The sequence below is a fragment of the Apodemus sylvaticus genome, chromosome 7 (genome assembly GCF_947179515.1).
Source record: "Apodemus sylvaticus chromosome 7, mApoSyl1.1, whole genome shotgun sequence".
In the NCBI taxonomy this organism is placed as follows: domain Eukaryota; kingdom Metazoa; phylum Chordata; class Mammalia; order Rodentia; family Muridae; genus Apodemus; species Apodemus sylvaticus.
In genome coordinates, this window is record NC_067478.1 from 57,518,839 (window position 1) to 57,543,745 (window position 24,907).

The 24,907-nt window shown below is 46.1% G+C and overlaps 1 protein-coding gene across 2 annotated transcripts in view; it reads left to right on the plus strand.

The window, feature by feature from the left end:
* Myzap (myocardial zonula adherens protein) overlaps positions 1-24,907 on the plus strand; it is an 81,442-nt gene that overhangs the window by 17,936 nt on the left and 38,599 nt on the right. For both annotated transcript variants that reach the window (XM_052187860.1, XM_052187859.1), the window contains exons 3-9: positions 9,124-9,279; positions 12,912-13,004; positions 14,320-14,433; positions 17,492-17,644; positions 20,426-20,551; positions 22,379-22,507; positions 24,651-24,730. In XM_052187860.1, coding sequence (XP_052043820.1) covers positions 9,124-9,279; positions 12,912-13,004; positions 14,320-14,433; positions 17,492-17,644; positions 20,426-20,551; positions 22,379-22,507; positions 24,651-24,730 — 851 coding nt within the window. The remainder of the gene's footprint in view (positions 1-9,123; positions 9,280-12,911; positions 13,005-14,319; positions 14,434-17,491; positions 17,645-20,425; positions 20,552-22,378; positions 22,508-24,650; positions 24,731-24,907) is intronic.

A 24,907-nucleotide genomic window follows, 5' to 3' on the forward strand; every position in this document is an offset into this window, starting at 1 on the left:
GTTCAGCAGTCAGTACATTTCCTGGAGTTGTGGGACAAAGTGGGAGGGTGGGTATTGGAGAGGTTTTCTAACCCTAGAGCAGATGCAACCTTAGCACTTAAGTAAAAGTGCTGGGCTTGGAGATACAGCCTTGTAATCACGGTGCTGGGGTGGCAGAGGCATGTGGGTCCCTGGAGCATGCTGGCCAGTCAGTCCAGCCAGGCCTAATTGGTGAACTGTAGGTCAATAAGAATACTTTTCTCAGAGGGAGTAGACAATGTTCTGGAGGGTGACGCATAAGGTCATTCTCTGGCCTCTGCACACACATGTGTGTGTCTCCCCAATATATGAACATTAACACTTTTAAAAACAAAGTAAGCTGGGTGGTGGTGGTGGTGGTACATGCCTTTAATCCCAGCACATGGGAGGCAGAGGCAGGTGGATCTCTGTGAGTTCCAAGCCTGCCTGATCTACAGAGTGAGTTCTAGGACAGCCAGGGCTACACAGAGGAACCCTGTCTTTAAAAAACTGTAAATAAATAAATAAATAAATAAATAAATAGCTAAATAATAAATATTAAATGAATAAATAAGAAAGTAGTTAATGAGTTATCACAGTGCTCTCCTCAGCATCTGGCCTGTGAGGTGTTCTAGGGAGGCATGACCTATCTATGAGGATAGAAGGTGAAAGATGGTGATGCTCTCCTGAGTCCATGCACTGGTGTTGTGATTCTGCTCCTGTGTGAACTGGTTGGGCCCTGCTAACTCACCCTCACGGGCTTCGCCCACCTAAACCCAGGCCAGCCCTTTTCATCCTTTGTGTACCTGGAGTACCCTCCCTCCTCAGAACCCCTGCTAAGGTTCTTTCTCATGCTTGCAGTGTCTTCTTAGCTGTTTGTTTCTATTTACCCAGACATCCTGCACCTCCCGGCTCAACAAACGATTCGCTCCTCCCCTGCGACCTTCCCTGTCTGTCCTGTGCTTCCCTGATTGTGCCTCCCTCAAGCGCCAGGTTCCCGCCTACCCTTCTTGTTTTACCCATAGCATTCTTAGCAAAGAAATGCCATAGGAATGGATACACATTTCTGTAACTATTGGATGTGAAAATGACACTGAGTTAGCATGGAAACACACAGAACAAGAAGGCCTTGACTAGTCTGTCCCTGTAGAGCCTTGCCCTCCTCACACAGTAGGTGTTTAGTGATGATCAGTTTCAGAAGTTGCTGAACATAGCAATGCTATAGACTACATGGGCTGAACAATTTGTTCTTGCCTAGTTCTGAGGACTAGAAGCCTGGGATGGAGACGGGCTCACCTTCCCTGTGGAGGCTCTGAGGCAGAGCCCTTCTTTAAACTCATCCAAAGTCTGGGGCCTCTGGTCAGTCCTTGTCTGTAGCTGTGTAATTGCTGTCTTCACGGATGGAGCTCTTCCTGTGTGTACATCCATGTCTGGCCAAATTCCCTTCTTTTTGTAAGGACCCTGGAGATAATGAAGTCAAGCCCACCTTAATGACCCCATTTTAAGTTGATCCCATCTCTAAGTAAAGTCAGGTTTTGAGTTCCTAGCAGTTAAGACCCCAATATATTTTTTATTGGAAAGTGACACAGTTCAACCCATGGCGAGTTTTTTAAATTGTGCAAGCAACTCAGATGGATTAGCTTTTTGTTTCCTTTTTACTTTTTGTTTGTTTGCTTGTCTTTTTGTTTCTTTCATGTAGCTGAGGCTGGCTTTGAACTCCTGGTCCTCTTTCCCCTACCTCCCAAGGGCTGGAATTAAAGGTGTGTGTCCCAGACTTGGGCTTTTTATTTGTATAAAGGGATGATCACAGATTTCATTCAAAGGAATTGATCAATGTGGAATGTTTTTAAATATGGCTAAACTTTAGGCATAAAATTGGTGGTAGATCATTTTGAAATTAAATACTGGCATCTGTCATTTTTACAGAACTCTGTAATTCTCTGAAGGTCTGTATCCATATTTCTGTCCAAATCTGTAACCCTGTGTGTGAACAAACACACAGAGAGAGAGAGAGAGAGAGAGAGAGAGAGAGAGAGAGAGAGAGAGAGAGAGAGAAGAAGAAGAAGAAGAAGAAGAAGAAGAAGAAGAAGAAGAAGAAGAAGAAGAAGAAGAGGAGGAGGAGGAGGAAGAGGAGGAGGAGGAGGAGGAGGAGGAGGAGGAGGAGGAGGAGGAGGAGGAGAGAAAGGGATGGGAGGGAGGGAGAGAGAAGAGAGACAGATAGAGACACACACACACACACACACACACACAGAGAGAGAGAGAGAGAGAGAGAGAGAGAGAGAGAGAATGAGAACACTAACACTAGCTATGACATATCTATCATATTGAACCAGAATGTAGCTGCATAGTCTTGGAGCTGGTTGGAGCTGGTTCTGTGATCTTCATCATGAACAAAATCTTGTGCGTATTAATAGACTAGCTAGAAGAGATGATGCTATGAGAAGCTACTAACACATAGGAAGGGCATTATATGTCCTTCAGTGCCTCATAGTTACTCTGTTTTGGGACTTTGAGAAGCTAAGTGAGGGAGGGTGGCTGTGTGTGTGTGGGTGCAGAGTCCAGGGCTTCTGGGGCCAGTGGTGTGTCAGCGAGGAAACCCTCGCCAGCAGATTTTATAGCCCCTTTCCTTTAAAAGCCAGGATGAGCAAGCCTGCTGGTTCTTGCCCTTGAGAGCCTGTTTATACAACATCCTGCTGTTGCCAGGTGAGCGGGTGTACTGCCATGATTCACGGCTGCAGCTGGGGCTGGGCTGCCTCTGTGACAGTGTGCAGGGGCTGTGTCTGCCTCTCCACCAACAGGCCTGGGGTCCTGGATCCTTCCCTAACCTCTGCAGGGCTCCTATCCCAAGTCCTCTTGAAGGCACCCAGGTTCCTCTTTTAGAACACAAGAGTGTGCACCCATTCCACTCCCCAGCTGCGAAGCTCTGTATTCACACTGATACACTTATATAAAATAATGTCAGAGCAGCGTCTCAAAGGACCTGAGGTGGTCCTCTCGGGCTTCGACATCAGCATATACTCTCACATACACACTAACCTGCACCCACATGTGCACCTGCCAACATATGAACACACATATGTACACACATGCTATAGAATGTCTGTCTATGCTGGGTATTTAGATGCAGCTGTGAAAATACTAGACACACTCCCTGCCTTTGTGGAGTTTGTTATGTTGTCAGGCCACATACTGTAATTTAAGACATGAAAAATCTGGTTCCCCATCGCTAGCCTAACTAATCCAATGGCCTGTGAATTCCTTAGACTATTTTATAGAATTTTGGACTAGGTTACTTTTTGTGGCTTCTCATCCTTTTCTAGCCCAGGGGAAACAGCTGCAGCCAGAACCTAGGTAAGTTCTGAGCTGGGAGTGCTCAGAAGTCACGGGTCACAGCTCCTTCCTGTGTTGCTGTTCCCACCTGCTCTTAAGCCTGATCGGTTTTATGTGGGGTTTATAGAATTTTGTGAGTTGTCTCCACTCCCTACTGTGGCAGGAACCGTCTTTCCATCTCAACACTTACAGGACTTTAGTTTTCACGGAGATTTGCCTGACATTGCTCATATTCATAATCATAATATTTTCATAACAACATTTATAATAGGTCATATTCATAATGGGCTTATAACAATAACAGGTCTGGTCTATACGTATTCTTTTTTTTTCCCTTTTTTCGAGACAGGGTTTCTCTGTGTAGCTCTGGCTGTTCTGGAATTCACTCTGTAGACCAGGCTGGCCTGGAACTCAGAAATCCGTCTGCCTTTGCCTCTCAAGTGCTAGGATTAAAGGCGGGCGCCACCACTGCCCAGCACATATTCTTTTTAAAAAGATTTGACTTATTTTTAAGGTGTGTGTGTGTGTGTGTGTGTGTTCACATGGATACTGGTGCTCTTGGAATCAGAAGAAGGCATCCAGTTCCCTAGAGCTGAAGACACGGGTGGTGATGAGCTGCCCCATTATGGGTGGGTGCTGAGAACTTAACTTGTGTCCGCTATCAGAGCAGTGTGTGCTCTTAACCACTGAGCCATCTCTCCAGCCCCAAACATATTTATATGTTTTGTTTTCTACATCTATGTTACATACACACATTCCCTTTGTGTCTCTGCCTCCGTTCTCTTTCTCTCCTCTCTCTGTGTGATGACGCATGTGCAGAGGTCGGAGGACAAGTTGCAGGAGCTGATTATTCCCATCCACCATGTGGATTCCTGGGAAACTCAGGATTTCAGGCTAGGTAGCAAGCACCTTTCCCAGCTGAGCCATCTTGCCAGCCTCCATATATAATTTAAAACTTGATTTTTAAAATATTCAAAGCAGCATCCTAAAGCTTCAAAAAATATTTTAATGGAGGAGTTTGACATTTAAACTGAAGGAATTTGTGCTTCTGGCGTTTGCCTCAGCCTCAGCAGCCGTCCACCCGTGGCCGGGGGGGCCCCCTCCACCCGTGTCCGGGGCCCCCTCCACCCGTGGCCGGGGGGCCCCCTCCACCCGTGGCCGGGGCCACCTCCACCCGTGGCCGGGGCCTTCTCCACTCCTGGTCAATGTTGTGTCATGTAAAGTCTACATCCTGTCCACTTCCTTCACCTGGATAAGGAAATAAATGTCATAACGACTTTAATGTGCTTCTCTCAAAGATAAGCACTGCCTTTTAATATTACCATAATGAATGCTTTTGTCATTAATACGCACTAAAAAGTAATACTCATTTTAGCAATACTTTAGGAGGAGGGGAAAATGAACTATAAGCATTTGCAAACCTATGAGCTCTTATTTTTTTCTGTGTTCTCTTGTTTTTGTTGTTGTTTACCTTGAGCATGTTGTTATTTTCTAAACATGATGGCCCATCCACTGTTCTGGGACTTTCTTGTATTTCATGTCTAAGGAACAAAGGGCATTTCCTTCAACTAGACTATGTTTGCTTGTTTGAGACGATTCCCCAGAGCCTCTTCTAGCCTCTAAAGCTCCATTCAGTAAATATTTGCTGAGAGTCACAATCTGTCCCTCACTGCTGGCTGCTGCAGTTAAGATTGAGAAAGAAGGCAGATGGGGCCTGGACATCTGGTGGCTGCCAGGAGAGCAGGCCTCCTATCCTAAGGACAGCCACAGTCACTCATGCATGGCTGATGTCATGGGGAAAATGGGCATGAAGAGGACTAACAGTTCTGAAGGGTCAAGGAAGTCACTCTGGAGGAAGAGACATCTCAGTCTAGCAGTATGGCAGAGGGAAGAGTCTTGTGAATGGCATGAAGTAAAAAGGAGTTGGTAGAACAAAATGGCAGCCATGATGGGTGGATGGTGGGTACTGGAGAGAAGCCCTATCTCTAGCCTGACTCTTCCCAATGGTTCTGGCACATGAGGGCTGGGCTTCTGGCTTCCCTGACCCCTAGAAACTCTGGGATGCCGCATAGCTATCTATAGTCCAACAACTCCCTGCTGACTCTTCACTGGCTTGGAGACAGCGTGGTTTGAGAAGGTCACATTTTGAAAGACAGAGACTGGAACCTGAATGCTCACCCTGGATAAGCCAACATTTACTCAGTAGAGCTGTGGGGACTAAAGGAAGGACCGTGTAATAAAGTCACTGAGCAGCACACGTTTTCCTCCGTCTCTTTCTTCACACATGCGCTTCCAGCCTTTCCATGTGGTTCAGCGTCTTCCTCCAAGGAACGCCATGCTGCTATCCCAGAGCATCGTGCTGCTAGACCTGTTGCGACCAGGCTCCCCCCTTTTTTTGGAGGTCCTTTATGTAGATGACATTTTAATATTTTTTTACTTTTAGTTTCCATTTGAAAAGTGAAATAAAAGTGGCCTGGAGTGATGGCCTAATGGTTAAGAAGATGTTCTGCTCTTGCAAGGAAACCTGAGCTCAGAGCCCAGCATCTATATGGGGTAGCTCACCACTGCCTGCAATTGTAGCTCCAGGGGATCTGTCTTCCTGTGCTCACATGTAGACACATATCCCTGCAGAGATACACACATATACAGATAAATACATCTGTAATCTCTGATACAATGTATCATGTTCACCCCTCCCCCAACTCCTTCCCTACTCACCCCACTTCGCTTTCCACCCAGCTGCACACTGTTCTCCTTTATAAAAACAATCCAGTCCAGTTTGTGCTGTCCAAATATTCTCGGGTGTGGGTCCGCCCCCGGAGTGTGGTGGGTCTATCACACCCTTAAAGAAAACTGGCTCTCAGCAGTTATCAAATGCTAACAGCTCCAGCCAGGGGCGGGACTTCACGTCCACTCCCAAAATAAATCTTAAAAAAAAAAAAGTTTACATAAAAATGATTCAGCAGCAACAACAACAACAGGCCAGAGTACAAATGAACACAAAGGAAAAAAATGGCATCCTGTTGCCACAGATGAGATTGTCACCAAAAGTTTGGATTGTATGTTCTTAGTAAAATTCTGCACACTTTCTTAAAACAAAAACAGGAATATAAAATGTATCCTTTTTCACTCAGTGTATCTTAGGTATCTTTCAACTTACATAAATCCTTTTCTTTTTGAGTTGGTGGCTTACTCTGTAGCCTAAACAGTCTTTGAACTCACTAAGCAGTGCCTATTAGTCTCAAACTCATGGAAATCCCCCTGCCTCAGACTCCTGGGTGCTGGGATTGCAGACCTGACCCTGTCAGGAGTATTGGCATCATCTCCCTGGTGGTAGGATCCTCATGTGTGTCAGGCCACCAGATATCCGGGCTCGGCTGTGTGCCTCATCAGAGCCTCGTGTCCTCAGCAGCCTGTTTTTCAGGAACTGGGCAGAGCCAAGGGCTTGAAGAACAGCTTCTGCTTCCCGGACTGTGGGGAGTTTCATTGGAGATTTTCCTTTTCCTAATTAGCGTGTTTAGCAAATTGGGGGGGGGGGTATCTGAATGCCAGTGTGTTACTCCACCAGGAACCATTTAGCAGCCCAGACCTTGAAACTGTCAAATTTCAAGGGTAGCAGCAGTGCCCATGGGATCTGGGTGCCTGGGACACTGTATAAGCTGTTACCAGAAACCAAACACCAAGAGCCTCAGACTGTCCTATCACATTGCTTCCCAAGTTTGTACAGAGTGGTGGAAACCATTGCGTGTGTTCCTTCCTTTCCTTGAAAGTCCTCATGGTAAGAAACAATACTCAAACAAATAATACAGAAAATGGAGGAAGCCCCCCCCCACTTTGTTCTCTCGCATCTACCTATTTCTCTGTTCTCTCCTCAGAGGCGATCACTATTAACGATTTGCCATGAATCTTTCTGGTTTTTATTTGCTATTTTACAAACTTTGAATGAATTCAGCACTCGTTTTTGGTGGCAACAAATACTTTAAAATGCAAATTACGGTTTTGTATTTCAAAAAATTTTCTGAAGACCTGGGGAGAAAAACTACAAAAAGGTAATTGAAAATGTTGGTACTGAGTCCGGTGTGGTGGTGCACACCTTTAATCCCAGCACTTGGGAAGCAGAATCGGATGGCTCTCTATGAGTTTGGGGCCAGCCTGGTCTACAGAGTGAGTTCCAAGTTCAGCCAAGGCGATGACGTGAGACCCTGTCTCAAAAACAAAAAAAAAGAGGAAAGAAAGAAAGAGGGGTGAGGGAAAGGAGGGAGGGTAGGAAAAGAAAGGAAAAGTTGGTGGCCGAGGGGAGAGGCCTGAGGAGAGAGGTCTGTGGTGTAAAGTGGGGACAGGACTGTGAAGAAGCCACTTCTCTATGGAGTCTCAGGCTGGGTCTTGTTTTCTTTCTCTCTGTCTTTTCTGTTGTTGTTGTTGTTGTTCTTTTAAAAGTTACTTCTTTAAAAAAATATTCCTTGTTACATTTTATTTTTTTTTTTATTCTTTGTGTTCCTATAGGTGTGTATACACGTACCTGTGTGTGTGTGTGTGTGTGTGTATGGTGTGTGTGTATGGTGTGTACTCATAGGTGAACTGCAGTGCCCATGAAGAAAGTCAGAAGACAGCTTGTGGGAGTCAGTTCTCTCCCTGGACCATGTGGCTGTCAGGTCAGGTGACTCAGGTCACCGGGCTCGGTGGCACTTTTACCGGCTGAGCCATTTCACCCCCTCTCTCCTCTCTTTTTTTTTTTTTTTAATTTTCTTTGTTATTGTCCTTCATGTCTGAGGAGGCCCCTACTCTGTCTCCCCACATCTAACAACCCACAGTATGAGGAGGTATGCTTGTCACCAGACAAGATTGGCCTAAATGTGACTGTGTGGTCACACACAAGCTCTTCGGGCCCTTTGAACTTCCGTGTCCTCAGCCATGAGGTGAACAGGAAAACTCCGTGTGTTGCTGAATGGCTATAAACATGAGATGTCGGAAGGAATTTTCTTGGTGGTCAAAGAATACCTCTTTTTTCCTGCTTCCCAAAGCCTTTATCCTACAAAGCTATGTTAGAGTCAGACATATTACTTTTGAATTGCAATTTACTGGTGATTCACACTTTTAACTGCTAGCATTAAAAACCAGCTAAGCAGAGTGGGAAGATTCTTTGGGGCTGGAGTCACACAACCTCTGCTTGGCTTTTCAGAAATACTTCACAGATGGATATTGCAGGTCATGCGGTAGCCCCCACCTCTTTCCTTTGGATCTTGGCTGCAGGGTTAGGCTCTGCCCTCCTAGGACAGTTTCTTTACCAGATGCCAGTCAACTTCAACTTCCTGAAATTCAGGCCATGGTTAGGCAGACAGCTAAAGCCATCAGAGGAACTGGTAGAAGGCAGACAATAGTGTCACACCTCAGGACATGGTCTCATGACGTAATTCCTCTGGCATCTTTTTGAGAATTAGAAATGGTTGTCCTCTTGGGAAAATGGGGTATGATGGTTCTTACCAATGGGGGTGGTGGGTCAAGACTTGTTAGAGACAGGCAATAGATGCTTTCTCCAGGGTGTAGGCAACCCTAGCCCATGCCAGGCACAGTGGGACCAGCCGATAGCAGGTCTGCCCCTGGGACTCTGCCCCTTTGCTTCTGCTGCTGGAGTACCCAGGCTGCTGCTGGGGTGCCCAGGCTGCTGCTGGGGTGCCCAGGCTGCTGCTGGGGTGCCCAGGGGTGGTCAGAGCCTGATTAATCATACATGGGTGGCCGTTATTATTGCTGTGTTAATGGGTCTTCTATTCTTTTTTCTCATTTCTTGCCTTCTCCCAGCCTCCAGAACTAAGCAATGGAGAACCTACCAAGAAGCTGCCTCAGGGTGTTGTCTACGGTGTGGTGCGAAGATCGGATCCCAATCAGCAGAAGGAAATGGTCGTGTATGGCTGGTCCACCAATCAGCTGAAAGAAGAAATGAATTACATCAAAGATGTGAGCTACTCAAGGATATTTGTTTTCTATTCTTTGAAGCAGATAGAAGGGTGGAGTCAGACGCCTGGATGGGGAATGTTAAGTAGGCATTTTGAAAGTCTTATTTGGGAGGGAAATGTTTCTCCATTTCTCTGTAGTGATGCTAAAGGTACAGGTATAATTTTTCAACAAGCTTCTCTTGGGTGGTTGTTACAGGCAGAGGGATCGTGAGACCCAGGGCTCCTGCTGGGTGTGGTGTGGAAACTCTTGGGTGGTTTTGCATAAGATACTAGACACACATAATGTATGTGTTTGGACAACTGTATAAATGTAGGTGTTACTGGCTACTTGTAAGAGAACCGCCAACTCAGAAAGAATTGTCTTCCTTGGAGATGACCCTGTAGGTGTGGGGGAGGTGGGGAGGGTCCAGGCAGGGCACAACTAGGCTTTGGGTCTGGTTTTCAGTATTTCTTTGGGCTTTTTCTTTCTTTGGCTTCTCCTATACATATGACAGTGTTTGGAGAAAGAAACTAGGACACCCACTTCTGGACAGTTTTTTGAAGTTGTCCCTTACATTGCCATCCTGGCCAGGGATGGTCACACCCCATCCCACACCAATCACTGACAGGGAACATATGAGAACCTGGCAGGTTCACACCAATGATTTGGGTTGAAATGAACATTGGGAAGTCAGCCACAGCAGACAAGGTTCCCTCTAAGCCGATCAATGCAAACTCTTTGTATTCATTGTATTTCCTCTTGTCTTTTACACTGAGAAGGTTTGGGAGTGTGTGAAAAAGAAAACAAGTGGCTACCCTCTCACCATTCACCCTGTCCCATGGCCAATGTCTGCATCATTTTCTTCAAATACTTTGATGGCTGTCTGTCTGTCTGCCTATTTCTTTCTGTGCTACCCAGTGTCCCCTCCATCCACACTAACCTGACGGATGCTGCTGAGCTGAGCTCGAACCCGACTAGTTGGATGAGAGAGAAATGAACTGCTCTGATGCCCGTGGGCCCCAGACACTGAGCCATGGCTCAGAGCTGAGGGAAACAAATGATGGTACTGGGTCCCTCAGGCCTGTGAGCTCGCTGATCCAGGTTCCTTTTAGTGTGCCCTTTGTCCTCTGCAGGCCTCAGTTTATTCATCCATAGGTGGGCTCTCATCCCTGAGGTCAAAGCCTCCAGCTTTGTGAGCCTCATTTGGTTGGGGGCAGATGATGTGCAAAGCCGCATTTTCTTAGCTATTATTGTATGAGTTTTTTTAAAATAACAAATGCATAGGCTGGGAGCAGATCATAAGTGCCTTTGTACAAGCATGAGGACCTGAGAGTTCAGATCTGCAGTATCCATGTAAAAATGGTGTGGTTGCAGCCATCTGTAACTCTGGTACTGGGAGTGGGGGGCAGGCAGACACAGGATGATCCCTGGAGCTCAATGACCGGTCATCATAGCTGAAAAGATGAACTCCAAGTTCAGTGAGAGTCCCTACCTCAGAACATAAGGTGGAGAATGATCAAGGAAGATACCTAATATTTTCTGATCTTCACACATGTACACATATGCATACACACCCGTACACACATGTACCATCCTCAAGAACAGGTCCATATATCACACAGACATACTCATATGCACATGTGCTCCTGAACACACACACACACACACACACACACACACACACACACACACACTCATTATGTATTATAACCACTAGTCTTGAACACCCAGTAATATGATCTCCCAAAGATGGTTTTTAATCATGCAAAATATTGCATCCCAGATTGCTAAACAATGCAGGCCTTCCACAAGGAAATATTTAGACCGTCATTTACATGCTCCATATAACTTGGGATTACTTTAGAAGTAAAACCTTCTAAGTAGAGCTCAGACTCCCAAATTGCCCAAGACAAACACAACAGGTCCAGGCTAATCCTCAGCTATAAATGATAGGCACTGAAATCACAGAACTGGTTCTGACCCAAAATTCCCAACCTCCACTGTGATCTGCAATATAAAGTTAATTCCTAGGTCCCACCTTTAATGGCTGGCTTCAGATACAGCCCATCCTGCTCATTCCTCAGTGTGTTTATGACTCTGTTGCCCTTGCTCTCTGATGGGAGACACCCAGCCTTGTTGGTTTCCTACACTGTTCATGGCGGCGACACCCAACTCAAGGTTCCGCCCAGTCACCTCTGGTGACAGCACCCAAGCCAGTTAGGGTAGTAAAGAGTCATTCACCCCCTACAATGAAAGGTCATGCTTTGAATCTCATTTTCCCAATTGTTTGTGGTCAATGTAGACTATTAGAACTCATCTGGGGAGGGGCTGGAGAGATGGCTTAGGGGTTAAGGGTTCCTACTGTAGAGCACCCAAATTTGATTGCCTGCATCTGTCTATGCCAGGCAGCTCACAAGTCTCTGTAACTAGAGTTCTAGGAGATCCTACATCTTCTTCTGGCTTTCACTGCTACTTGTACTTACCATGCACGCGAGCGTGCGCGCACACACACACACACACACACACTCTACACTTAAAATTAAATCTTAAAAATAAACCAACAAAGAGAAAATCTTCAACTGGGAACTCCTCTCATCTAATCTCTAACAATATCCATTCTAAAACAAACTCTACCTCAGTATTAGAGTTCTTGTCTAGCATGCATGAGGCCTCAAGTTCAAATCCCTAGTGCAAGAAAGAGAAAACAAAACCTTGAAAGCAGAACAGGGTGTTTCCTACACAAATATACCTTCCATATCAAGTCTTCCAGCATGACTCCTAAACATTTACACTCAAACCAGACGGCTTCCCTTCAGTCTTTTGGAAGCCCAACAGCTTGGAGTTTGCCTGGAGGAAGTTCCCTCATGAATTCTTGATCTGTTGGAAGACTCCCAAGAGCTTCATCAAATGTCTAAGGATACCAGAAGATGGGGAAACAGAGTTGTGTGTCAGTTTCAACACTCTTTTCAACACTCTTTTAATAGACATCCACAGTGCAGACTTGCACAGTGTTTGCACGAGTGAGGGTTTGAGGACCACTTTCCTCTTGGTTATACCTGGTGTGTGTTCTGTGGGGAATTACTGAGAAACTGACACCTGAATTTATGGCCCCTTCAGGCCTCACATTTTTCCACCTCACATGCTAGACATTTAATTGATTTTTGGCATTGGGGGCAGAGAGAGAGAGAGAGAGAGAGAGAGAGAGAGAGAGAGAGAGAGAGAGAGAGAGAGAGAGAATGAGAATGAATTAGAGGTTGCTGCTTGCTTTGGAGTGTTTTCATCCTCAAAGCCATGTGTTTACAGTCAATTAGCTAAAAACTTCCTGCTTGTAGAGACATGTGATTGGGAGGGGTAAACTTTGTTCAAACTGGGTTTGAGGGTCATGGGTGAGTCTTTACAAAGTTAAGTGGGTGTCCTTCAGCTTATTGTTTGGATAACATAATATCTGTTAATCCTATCTTCATATACGATAAACATTATTGTCTTGATAGTTTCCATTTTCCCTGTTAAGAGTGTTATTGTCATTTAATTTGTTACATGTCTTATTCCTAAGATTCTTTTTTTTTCTTGTCTTTCTCTTACTAATAAAGTTTCCAGCATCTTTCACGATCATATTATAACTTGATTTCTAATTCGCATCTTTCTGGCTGCAGGTGAGGGCCACACTGGAGAAAGTGAGGAAGCGGATGTACGGAGACTATGATGAGATGAGACAGAAGATCCGACAGCTCACCCAAGACCTGTCGGTGAGTTCATGCCTCAGCACTCTGGTATCACAGGACTTTTTGCAGACCCTCCTGTGGTTCAATAATGAATGGTGATTTCTAATATAGTTTAAAGCTTAGGCCTCTAGCTGGGACAGTCTCCTAGCTACTGTCTAAACTTAACCTGACTATTTCAAGCACTAAGACCTGCCATGTGACCAACTCTACCTCTTTGCTCTAGTCTGTCTGTTCCTTCCAGTTTTCTTCAAATCTCCCAGAGTCCCACTCTGCCTGGAAGTTCTGCCCTTGTACTTCCTGTGCCAGCTATTGGCTGTCCACTCTTTATTACAACCCAATCAAAAGCAAGACAACACATGAACATCTCATAGATTGCCTAAGGCATTGAGGGATGTTACATGCTGGTGAGAGGCCATACAAATGACAGTACCAAAATCCTGCCAGCATTTAGCTCTCTGAATTCTACAGAATTAACAACTGAAAATACAAAGACCCACCTTAATATAATGTGAGGAAAGACTCCAGAACTCTGAGGCCATGGGAGAATGGCAAAGCTTATGGTTTGAGCTTAGTGGCCTGGAAATGTTTGAATAGTGCAAGCTTTTCATGAACGGAGTCATACTTTAAAGGAACTGAGAGGACATCTTTTGAGTAACAGATTGAACTTTGTTATTCAAAGGAGAATATCTAATAACCCTTCTTACAGTTGCATTATAAGAGCAGTACACATTCTTAACTACTGAGCCATCTCTCAGCCCCTACACAGATGAATTTGAGTTAATGGCTTACTTTTAAAAAAATGCTGTATTCTTTTTGTTTTTTTAAATGAAGTCTTAGTCCAGGGTGGCCTCAAAGTTGCATGACCTTGAACTCCTCATTTTTCTGTTTTCACCTCCCCAGTGAAGAGATTATAAGTGTGCACCACTATGCCTGGTATGCAGTGCTGAGGATCAAACCCAGGGCCTTGTGTATGCTCTGTCAACTGAACCACATTCCCGGCCCTCAAATTCTGTCCTTAAGAATTTATTCTACAGACCAGCTCCTGCACATGCAAAATGACTCATGGATGAACTAATGGTTTTGTTTTTTTTTAAAAGATCATTTGTAATGGTTTTTAAAAGATGGAAATTGAAATACACCAAGAAAAAAAAGTATGTGTTTTTTTCTCCTGGCAGTACTTCATTGACTATGCAAACTCCCTGGCCCCAGGTGTTGGTTTGTATTCTATAGTTTTACTGTAAATATTACTTAACTAGATATGTCTGCTCTCAGAAGATTTCCCCTTCCCTGGAGCCTGTGGGTGTGGATTGGTTTGGAGTGACTGTCTTTCTCTCTCCAGGTTTCCCATGCTCAGCAAGACTATCTAGACAGCCACATCCAAGCCCAGGCATCAGCCCTGGATAGCTTCAATGCTATGAACTCAGCATTGGCATCGGACTCTGTTGGCTTACAGGTATCCGTCTGCTTCTCCTGAGCTGGGATTCTTCTCTTACAAGGCAGCCAAGTTTAACCAGGAGTTGGGCCCATTTGCAGAAAAGTCACAGAATGCCCTGCAATCAGTCATGGTCCTTTAAGTACAGCCACAGTAAAGGCAGTTTCTGAAAGATGGGTAGGAAGTTGGAGGAAATGCTTCATGAGCCTCTGTAGGGTGCCCATGTCAGTGGGGTTTTAAGCTCAGCTCCAGGATGGAGATGTCTCCTGTTCCCTAGATCCTCAGCATGTGTGTCTACACAACATATCAACTACCTTCTCCTGTGCTTCAGGAAGTCCCACTTGGTTACAGAAAAGACGTATTCATCAAGACAAGATGTAACCTTTTACAAGAAGGAGCTCTCATAGCAAGCACATTTTCTTGATTTAGAAATGATTTTACATTGGAAAGAATCATGTGTTCCAGAGAATGAAGACATTTTTAGTAGACACATATTCCTAATTACATACTGCCAGAGATTGGCTCTGAGCTAACCATTAACAGCCTTTCAATCTTTAGGCTTCCAATGACCTGGTTCCCTGGCCAGCATGGAAGTTCATTTGAAGATGTTCAAAGCCAGCCTCTGGTTTCAATTTTCAAATATGCAAACAATCGTTTCTGCCATCCTCCAAGTTTATCTGGCTTATCTTTTTTATATCCTCTTAAAAATTCAGCCCTCTCATGTATAATCCTTTCTGGTCCTAAGTAAATAGTTTTGTGGATAAGCAAACAGACCACCATACTGGGCTCCTCCACTTCCCACAGAACTTAGTATTATTCATCAGCCACAGCTGACAGAGCCTCAGAGGCAACAAAGCTTGGTTGGCTTCCAGCAGTGGGTGGGGCAGGGCTGTGTTTGGGTTTGTCTGGGATGCCCATTTCTGGTTGGGCCACAGGCCCATGCTTTTCCTGGCTCCCTTTTGTGTATGCCAGCTTCCCCCTGGCCTTGGGCCAAGTCCCTGGTTTATTCAGGAGCCCTTTGTTCTTTTCCTCCTATGGCCAAGGCTCTCTTCCCCTCCCTCCTAGGAGCCGTTTCACTCCCAGCCTACAGAGAGGGCTTTGCCTACCTGAGTTTAGACCTGCTGGTGTCTGCACTATGTCTCTGGATTCTCTTCCCAGAAAAACAGTATTTATTTTAGGCAAATTCTTCTCATGTGCCACTTAGCTGACAATCTCGGTATTTACCTCCCATGGTTCTCTTATTTGAGCAGTGTTAGCCCTAACCCAAGGATCCTTAGTCCCTTAGTTCCAGGCTACAAAAAACAGGGCCATGCAACTAGAAGAGTACACCATTGGCCATATCTGAAGGTCACTGGCTTCTTAGTCATGCAAGACCACAGCCTCTGTCACCCATCCCTTCTACTAGTTTGTCATTATTGACAGAGACCAGACTCTTGGCTTTATTTAAAAAAAAAAAACAAAAAAAAAAAAACAGAGCTAGATAGATCGTGGGTAAACTGAGACCAGCAGAGATCAGTGACCTGACATTAAGTGTCTAGCTAGTCTTAGAGACAGGATTAGACGAATCTTGTCTCCTGGTCAAGGCTAAATGTTTGTGTGTCCGTTTTCTCCCAGAAGGACTTGGGCACTAAAGTCCTTCCGGGACTTTAAAAGTACCTTCTAAAGTTCCTGGAAGCTTCTGATGGCTTCAGTGTTTCCTTTGATACCTTCTCCCCTCCACTAACAGTTTCTAAACTGGTTCAAGTGGATTTAGGATCGAGAGGTATATTGTCCAGTAAGGGTTGGGGAATCTTCAGAGGCCATCCATCCATCAGAGAGGACAGAGGATACACACACTATCTGGCACCAGGTTCTGAGTCTTGCAATCTGATGTGGTAGATAATACCCACACTCCAGTGTCCAGTGGTGAGAGTCTGGAGATTATTGGAATAATTTCTCTCTAAATAATTAGATAGAGATGGAAGCGATAAACAGCAGCATTGTTAATTTAATGAGCTTCCCACCTGGGTGTCCAGGAGCAGCAGGCAAGTCAACCGCATCTTCCCTTTCCCCCTAGACAGGGTCTCATGAAGCCAAGGCCAGCTTCAAACTCACTAGGTAGCCCAGGATGACCTTGAATTTGATCTTCATGTATGTAGTGCTAGGGCTGGAACCCTGGGCCTTGTGCTTGCTGGGTTCTCTTGTTTGCTTTCTGTTATAATACACCCCAAGCAAAAGCACCTTGGGGGAGGAAAGGGACAGTTTATCATCAAAAGAAGTCAGGGCAGGAACTTAACCAGGGCAGGGACCTGGAGGCAGGAGCCAATGCAGAGGCCATGAAGGGACACTGCTTACTGGCTTGCTCAGCCTGCTTTCTTCCAGAGCTCAGGATTATCTGCCCAAGGGTAGCACAGCCCACAGTGAGCTGGGTGCCCTCACATCAGATACCAGGTGAGAAAAATTCCCCACCCACCAATCTCATGGAGGCATTTTCCCAATTGAGATTCCCCTTTCCCAGAGGACCCTGGCTTGTGTCAAGTTGACTAACCAGCACACTAGCTAAGCACTCTACCATCTGAGCCAGAGCCACAGACTCTTAACAGGCTTCTGACATCTGTCAGGCAATATTGTTGTCGAACTTTATCTTTATTCTATAACATACTTTGTCTTTACTTCATTATAAAAATATGGGAAAGTTGGGGAAACAATGAAATAAAAAATAAATCTCAATTCTGTTACGTAGCAAAGACTATCATGGGTTTGTATTTATGAATGGGATTGGCTTGTGTTTACTACTTTACACCTGCTCCCCCACCCCATGTGACATGATATCATTATTTCATGATAGCATTTATTTTCCCTGGGAAAGATTCCATTCAATCCACCTTCCCATCGTAAGCTGCGGGTGGTCTAAGAGTCCATAGCTGTTGGAGATGTAAGGCAAGCTGTGGTCCACTGCAACCACAGTGGGATAGGCCTCAGCCATTATGGGGATCCCTGGACCCCCACCTGAGCACCGCTGCAGCATGAGACAAAATGGGCTGCTGCCGTGTGTGTTCTCACAGCCCTGGGCCTCCATTTTTAATTTTCACCTAAATAGAAAACCCTTGTGGATGTGACTTTGGAAAATAGCAACATCAAGGATCAAATCAGACATTTGCAGCAGACCTACGAAGCGTCCATGGACAAGCTGCGAGAGAAGCAGAGGCAGTTGGAGGCTGCTCAAATGGAAAACCAGCTGCTGAAGATGAGGGTGAGACAGTGGACCTTCCCCACTGACCTCTCTCTCCTCTCTCCTCTTCAGTTCTTCATCCCCCTTCCCCCATTCTCTTTCCCATCAGAGTTTCTTACAGACACGGTCTGAAGCTGCGAGGCGGTGTCTTCTCACGGCTCCCTGTCTAGAGTCGGGGCACTGCACAAACACTCCTTTGGAGCATGCCTCTCTAACTACATGGCTAACTATAGTGGCCTAAAGGCGTTCCTAGAAGCACCATGGCTTTGCGGTTATGTTATTGGGAAGGCCAGTGGGAGGCTTCATATACTCAGCTCTGAAAGGCTCTCCCTTTACTCTGTGTATGCTCTTTAAAGCTCCAGGGTCTGCCCCCGCCCTACACATGCACACCCCACAAAGATCTGTCCTCCTGACCCCTGGGCTGCCTGCATGCCTAAGCTGGACTTATAAAACTTTGAAGTCCAGTGGGCCCTCCCCGAGTGGGCTTTTTTTTAAAGCACCTATTACATAATGGTTTCCATATGACATTTCCATACATATATCATGCATATATCAAGTGATCATATCTGCGCCCTCATTACTCTTTCTATCCCTGCCCCTGGCTCTTGTGGATCTCCATCCTTATCCCAGCTAAACTCCATTTTCCTTTTATGTCTTCCTGCGTACATGAGTGTAATTAGGTTTGCTTATAGGAGAATGGGTGAGAGATCATGTATGGGAGCACAAGCAACCAACAACTACTCCGCTGGAGGAACCGTCTCTTTCCCATCTACCATCAAGAAAGGCTGTGGCTTCCTAGCCCCTTCCTCCAAGGCTGTGTTTGCACAGCCTTAAACTGTTCTGTAGATCATGTGTAACTTCTCACCTAGACCAGAGTATGTCAGAGAAGAGTGGCGCTGCTAATAACCCAGCAGGACAACCACCCTGCAGTGCGCCCTTCCCTGTGGCAGCCATGCTATACCTTAGATTCTCTGCGGTTCCCCTCTGGGGCCCTGCTGTTAGAGCCCGCCTGGGGTCAGGCTAGGGTAATAGACCAGCCCTTTTTTGTTCTCTCTCCAAATAAGGCAACTCTTCCTGTTTTTGTTATTTTTAATTGTGTGTTATATGTGTATTTGAGTGTGGCTTTGTGTACCAGAGGATAGTGCACGCAGAGGCCAGAAGAGGGCATCAGATTTCTCAGAGCTGGAGTATGGATGGTTGTGAGTCCCCTGATGTGGGGGCTGGGAACTGAATTCAGGTTCTCTGGACGATCAACAAGTCCTCTTAACTGCTGAGCCATCTCTTCCGTGCTAGGTCAGTCTTTCTCTTTACAATTTTATACATTCTATTTCTCACTATTTCAGAATTTTAGTTTTGAAAATTAAAAAAGATTGTTGTGGAAGAAGTTAAACCTTTATATATCTGTTTATCCCACAAGCAAGCACTTATTGAGCACCTACTGTTTGGGTCTGTCCTATGTGATCCTTTTTCCCTCTGGGGTGGTATGTCACCATATGACAAGGTAGGCTCAAAGTCCAGATCCCTCATGTCCAGCCTACAGTGGCCTGCTTTAGAAATTGATGCTGAATTTGGTCCTGGTCACTAGGAGTGACTGGAGTGCAGTGTGAACTGGCTTCAGGTATACCCTTCCCATGGTACCCCTGCAGTAGCAATGGCGTGAGGGGTGGATGGGTTCTAAGTTCATGGCAACTTTTACTCAGGAGTTTGAAACCCGAGTCCTTGTCCAGTGATAATCATCCAAGGGCATCAAGAGGGACTGGCCACATCTTTGGAGTAGACACCATGCAACTCATTAAGGCCAAAGGCTGCCTCCCTTTCTCAGAGGTGAGACACTCTCCAGCTCAGGGGCCTTAGATGAGCAGAAGCCCAGGGGCAGGGGCGAGGGCACACCCGCAGCAGCATCTGGTCAGTGGTATGAGGTCCTTACGGAAGGCGGGAAAGGAGACACCATCTCTGGAGATCCACCCACTTGCCCCAGCTCCTAAGATTCTCTCAAGCTGCACTAGCTCCAGCTGGCCACTAACAGCTCCCAGTCCAGTGTTGCTTCAAAGACAACAGCTTGGAAAACATGTAGTGTGGCAAAGATGAGTGCAGATTTTTTACTTGTGCCTGACTTAGGGATGCGGTTGTTCAGTACCATGAATGGGATTGATTGGAGAAGCTAGCTTTAAAATAATTAAGCCGTGCATGTATGTGCACATGTTACATGTGGCTATAAGTCAGGAGGTCAACGTCAAGTGTGGTTGACAGCTCAGGAGCTGTCCATCTTATCTTCTGAGGCCCAGTCCCTCGCTGGAAGCCAGGGCTTGCAGTTTATAGCTGGCTGGCCAGTGAGCCCCAGGGTCACCTGACTGTCTCTGACTACTGCTCAGTGCTGGGAGTTTCAAGTATGTGCCACCACAAGTGGCTCTTTCCTTTCCCTTCCCTGTTTCTTTCTCCCCCCCTTTTTTGCATGAGTTCTAGAAAAAACTTTATCAACTGAGACCATCTCTCCAACATTAAGAAGTGGCCTTCTGAAAAATTAATCCTCTGAAACACCTTGTCTCAATCATCCTAAATAACATAGTATACAGTGCCATCTCGCATTGGTGTGCGTTCTTCTCTCCCTCTCTCCCTCCCTCCTCCCCTCCCTCCTCCCTCCATCCCTTCCCCCCCTCCTCTCTGTGCCCTCCTGCCTGCTGCTTCTCTCTATGGTAGACCCCTGGGGGTCATGCTCTGACCTCTGTGTGTAGAGATGCTAGAGGGGCAAGGGACAGGCTGCAGTTCTGCAGTTTTGCAGTTCTGCAATGAAATTCTTTGCAGGTGGAGTCATCGCAAGAAGCCAATGCTGAGGTGATGCGGGAGATGACGAGAAAGCTGTACAACCAGTATGAGGAGAAACTTCAGGAGGCACAGCGCAAGCACAGCGCGGAGAAGGAGGTGCTCCTGGTGCGTGCGTGCTGCCTGAAACAGAATGCGTGGGCAGCTTTAGGTGGAAGGTTTTGTCCTTGAAGGGAGTCATGAGGTTGGGTGTAAAGAGGAGTCGAGGGACTCATTCATTCATTCATTCATTCATTCATTCATATTTATGCCATGGGTGTTATATGCATATGTGCACTGTGCACACAGGTGCCCTGGCTCATGTGTGCCCTTATGACGGTGAGAAGTTTATATTGATATTGTGCCTCTGCCATTCTCCACCTTCTTTATTATTTATTTTGAAACGGAGTCTTTCACTGAACCTGGAGTCTGCCATTTAGTCTAGGCTGCTGGCCAGCAGTTTCCCAGGATTCCCTAGCCCTGTGGCCCTGTGTTAGCTTCCACAGGCCGGGGTCCCAGGCATGCACTGTCATGTCCAGCTTTTACTTGCATGCTGGGGATCTGAACTCAGGGCCTCATGCTTGCACAGAAAGCTCTTCACCCACTGAGAATTGCTCTGGCCCAGGAAATTTATTTGATTGTTCATTTGCCTTCATTTTTTCCTCCTTCTGGAATAACCCAATGTCTCTGTCTCAAAATACAAATTTCCAGCTAAAAGGACCAGTCACCAGCATCCTAGTGGATCCTGCAGTTGTCTGTTAACTCCATTTGTTTCTCCTTCTGAAACCTCCCACTCCCCATCCTGGACAATCCCATCCCTCCCCACTGACCTTGAAAGTTCCACCCTCCCCACCCTGAGCTCCACCCTCCCCACCCTGAGCTCCACCCTCCCTACCCTGAGCTCCACCCTCCCCACCCCACCATTTCCACATCTAGAAAGCTGTTCTCCCTTCCTCCTCCTGGATGCTGGATTGCACTGTGCCTCTGTCTAGAGGTGGGCTCACGTGGCTTCTCTCAGACAGCACATATTCTGTGAAGGAGTCGCTATCCCTGTCTCACCAACCCCACCTTGCAACTGTGTGTGGTTTATCTGTGTCCTTGGAGGTTTAATCAATGCACAGATCTTTGTTTTTTTTCCCCATAAGAGTAAGTTGGCACACTGCATTGTGGGAGGAAGATCTGGAAATTCATTCTACTTTAGCTGTATGTTGGCTCACACAATGACACTCAGAGCATTTGTGTAGTGTTTTTAAACCCTTTAGAGACTATTTTGTTTTGTTCCTTTTTTTCATGCCATTGGAATATACGCTTTCAGAAGAGACAGTTACTAGACCCATTGAAAAGCCGGGGGGGGGGGGGGGGGCAGTGAGCTTGCTTAGCACGGCGGTTCTCGGCCTGTGATCTCCTTGGGGGTTGAATATTCCTTTTACAAAGGTTACATATCAAATATCCTGCATATCAGATATTTACATTGTGAGTCACAAAAATAGCAAAATTAATGGAAATAATTTTATAGCTAGGGCTCATCACAACATGAGGAACTGTATTAAAGCGTTATGGCCTTTTGGAAGGCTGAGAACCCCATCAGATAAAGATACTTACAGCCAAGATGAAAAGCTGAGCTTGACCCTGAAGCCCACACAGTGGAAGGAGAGAACAGGCATTTGAAGCTACCCTCTCAACTCCACACCCTTGACCACACACACATGCACCCGTGACACCCGTATCCCCTCGACACACAAAATAAAACAAATGTGAAATAAAGAAGAATAGCTACATGACATGCATTGTTCAGAGGTGAAACCAGACTCAAGACAGTCGAGTTCACTCTGAGACACACAGGTCCCAGGGTCATGCTTTCCCGGGGAGATCATGACGCGGTGAGGTACTGTGTGGACTTAGGTGAGTCACCTGGGTATCTAGGCCGTGCTGAGGAGAGTGTGTACCTTGTTGCAGGAAGAAACCAACAGCTTTCTGAAAGCGATTGAAGAGGCCAATAAGAAGATGGAGGCGGCTGAGCTCAGCCTGGAGGAGAAAGACCAGAGGATTGGGGAGCTGGACAGGCTGATTGAGCGCATGGAGAAGGTAACAGACGCAGCCTGGGCCTGCTGCCCACCTGCCTGGTCCCCTGGCCCCACAGGTTGCTTGAAGCCTCAGTGCTGACTCTTGTCAGCCTCCCTCCTGGTTTGTAGGGAAACACACCCTGTAAGGTGGCAGGGGCGGGAGCTGAACCAAGTTCTTTTCTTCCCCTGGTAACTATTTGCTGTTTGTCTCTGCAGTGCTAGCCACACACCTATCAGGCCAAGCCCATCCCGATTGTTTCGATACGTTTAAAAGACGTCACATGTAACATTCTTTCTGCAAATTAATATTGCATCAGCTAGCTTTGTAGGCGCCCCCAGATGTGCTCTTTATTTAACCCAATGAGGCAATGTGTTCGGAGGCTCCATCAGCACCCCGCCCCTCGTGTTTCTGGGGCAGGTGTCTGGGGCAGGTTGACTTTTGTATGACACATCTGTCACCTGAATGAGGTGTGGAGGCAGACTCCAGTGTGTGGTAAACAGGCTGACAATGGGGCGGGGGCTTACAGAGTTGGCAAGCCAGTCTACAGGCAGGGACAGAAATGGCACAGGAAGGGGGGGGGGAGAGAAAAGATAGGAAGGAAGGAGAGGAAGAGAGCACGGTGACATCGAGCAGCTGACAGCTGACTTCTAGGTAGGACCAAAGCGGAGCCTAGTTTCTGCGAAACATCTCTCTAGCTTCACTGTGCTTCACTGACCCACCACTGACACAAGGTCACCCAGTGCCAGGCCCTGCATCCTGGAAACCTCCAACCTAATGATAGAGCGAGGTCCTGTCTGGGCTTCAGATAGATCTGAGGGTGGGCTCTGACAGCTCCCCACCTGCTCCCGGCCTGGTGACCCAGGACTTCATGCCTCTGGACCCACCATAGCTGGCAGGGCTCTAAAAATGTTTTCTAAGGGATTTTGCTATATTAATATCTATAATGTGTGTCTAGTGAGATTTCAGTGATGACAGGCTCTGTACTTTCATTAACAGTTCTCTTAAATGATAATAAGTTAAATAAATGTTAAATTAAACTTAAATTTACACACACACACACACACATTTATATATTCGGCAAAGTGTATGAAGCCTATAGCTTGACACACATATGTTTCTTATTGCTACTGAAATAAATTGCAGAAAAGTAGCTTTCAGTAACGTGAATTTATTGTTTTCACTTCTGGAGGTGAGAAGTCCCAGAGTCAAGATGTGGGCAGGGTTCTTGGAAGTTTGAAAAGAAAGTCCATTTCCTTGCCGTTTCTAGCTCCTGGGAGCTACCTGTACTGCTTTGGTGTCAGAGTCAGCCATGTGACATCGTCTTAGCTCCCCAACGTTAGCTCCACTGCTTCCTCCAGCCTGACCCATGAGACCATACAGATAGATCATGAACCATGTTCTCACAGTTCCCCTTTCTGTGTGAGATGGTGTGTTTATGAGGGACTAGGACCTGGACTTCTTTGTGTTGGGGGAACCATTGTGCTGTCCATTATGGCCAGCATATATGTTTTATAAGTGATTATCCAGCATATATGTTTTATAAATGAGTTTCCAGCATTTGTGTTTTATAAGTGAATTCCTGGGTAAACACACCTGGGTTGGTCCAAAGCCATTACCAGAATTTCAGAGCCTCTTTGCTAGATGGTTTTGAAAACAATCAGGATTCACAATGACATAGGCTGCTGATTTGCAACATAGATTATCATTATTTAGAACTATACGTTTTCATAAGACATGTGATCCTGGGCTGGCATTCATGTGATTTGACTAGAGTGCTTTTTTTTTTTTAAATGCCTATGCATTGGGCCCCTTTGAGTTTTGAGCTCTGGCCTAGTGGATGTGTAAAACCAGGGAGTGTACAAGAAGAAAGGAGGAGTGGCCCCTGGTTCTGGAAAGACTCAGTGAAGCAGTATTCGACAAAACCAGAACGGGGAAGTGGGAAGGGGTGGGTGGGAGGACAGGGGAAGAGAAGGGGGCTTACGGGACTTTCGGGGAGTGGGGGGGGCTAGAAAAGGGGAAATCATTTGAAATGTAAATAAATTATATCAAATAAAAAAAATTTAAAAAAAACAAAAAAAAAACAGGGAGTGGTATACAGCTGGGTGTGCCTGGTGTTTGTCTTCTGTCTAGCTCCATCTGGATCTATTGATTATGTCTGTTTTAGGAACGGCATCAACTCCAGCTCCAGCTCCTTGAGCATGAGACAGAAATGTCAGGGGAGATGGCAGATTCTGACAAGAACAGGTGAGACAAACTGGCCGTGGACCTAGAGCAGCTCAGAGGCAGATATGCACATTGGTTTTGTGTGCATGTATGTATGTGTGTTTGTGTGCATACACATGCACTGGTGCACGTGTGTGTGTGTTCTTGGAAGATGTCTGGTGTCCTTCTCTCATCACTTTCTACCTCATTCTCTTGATC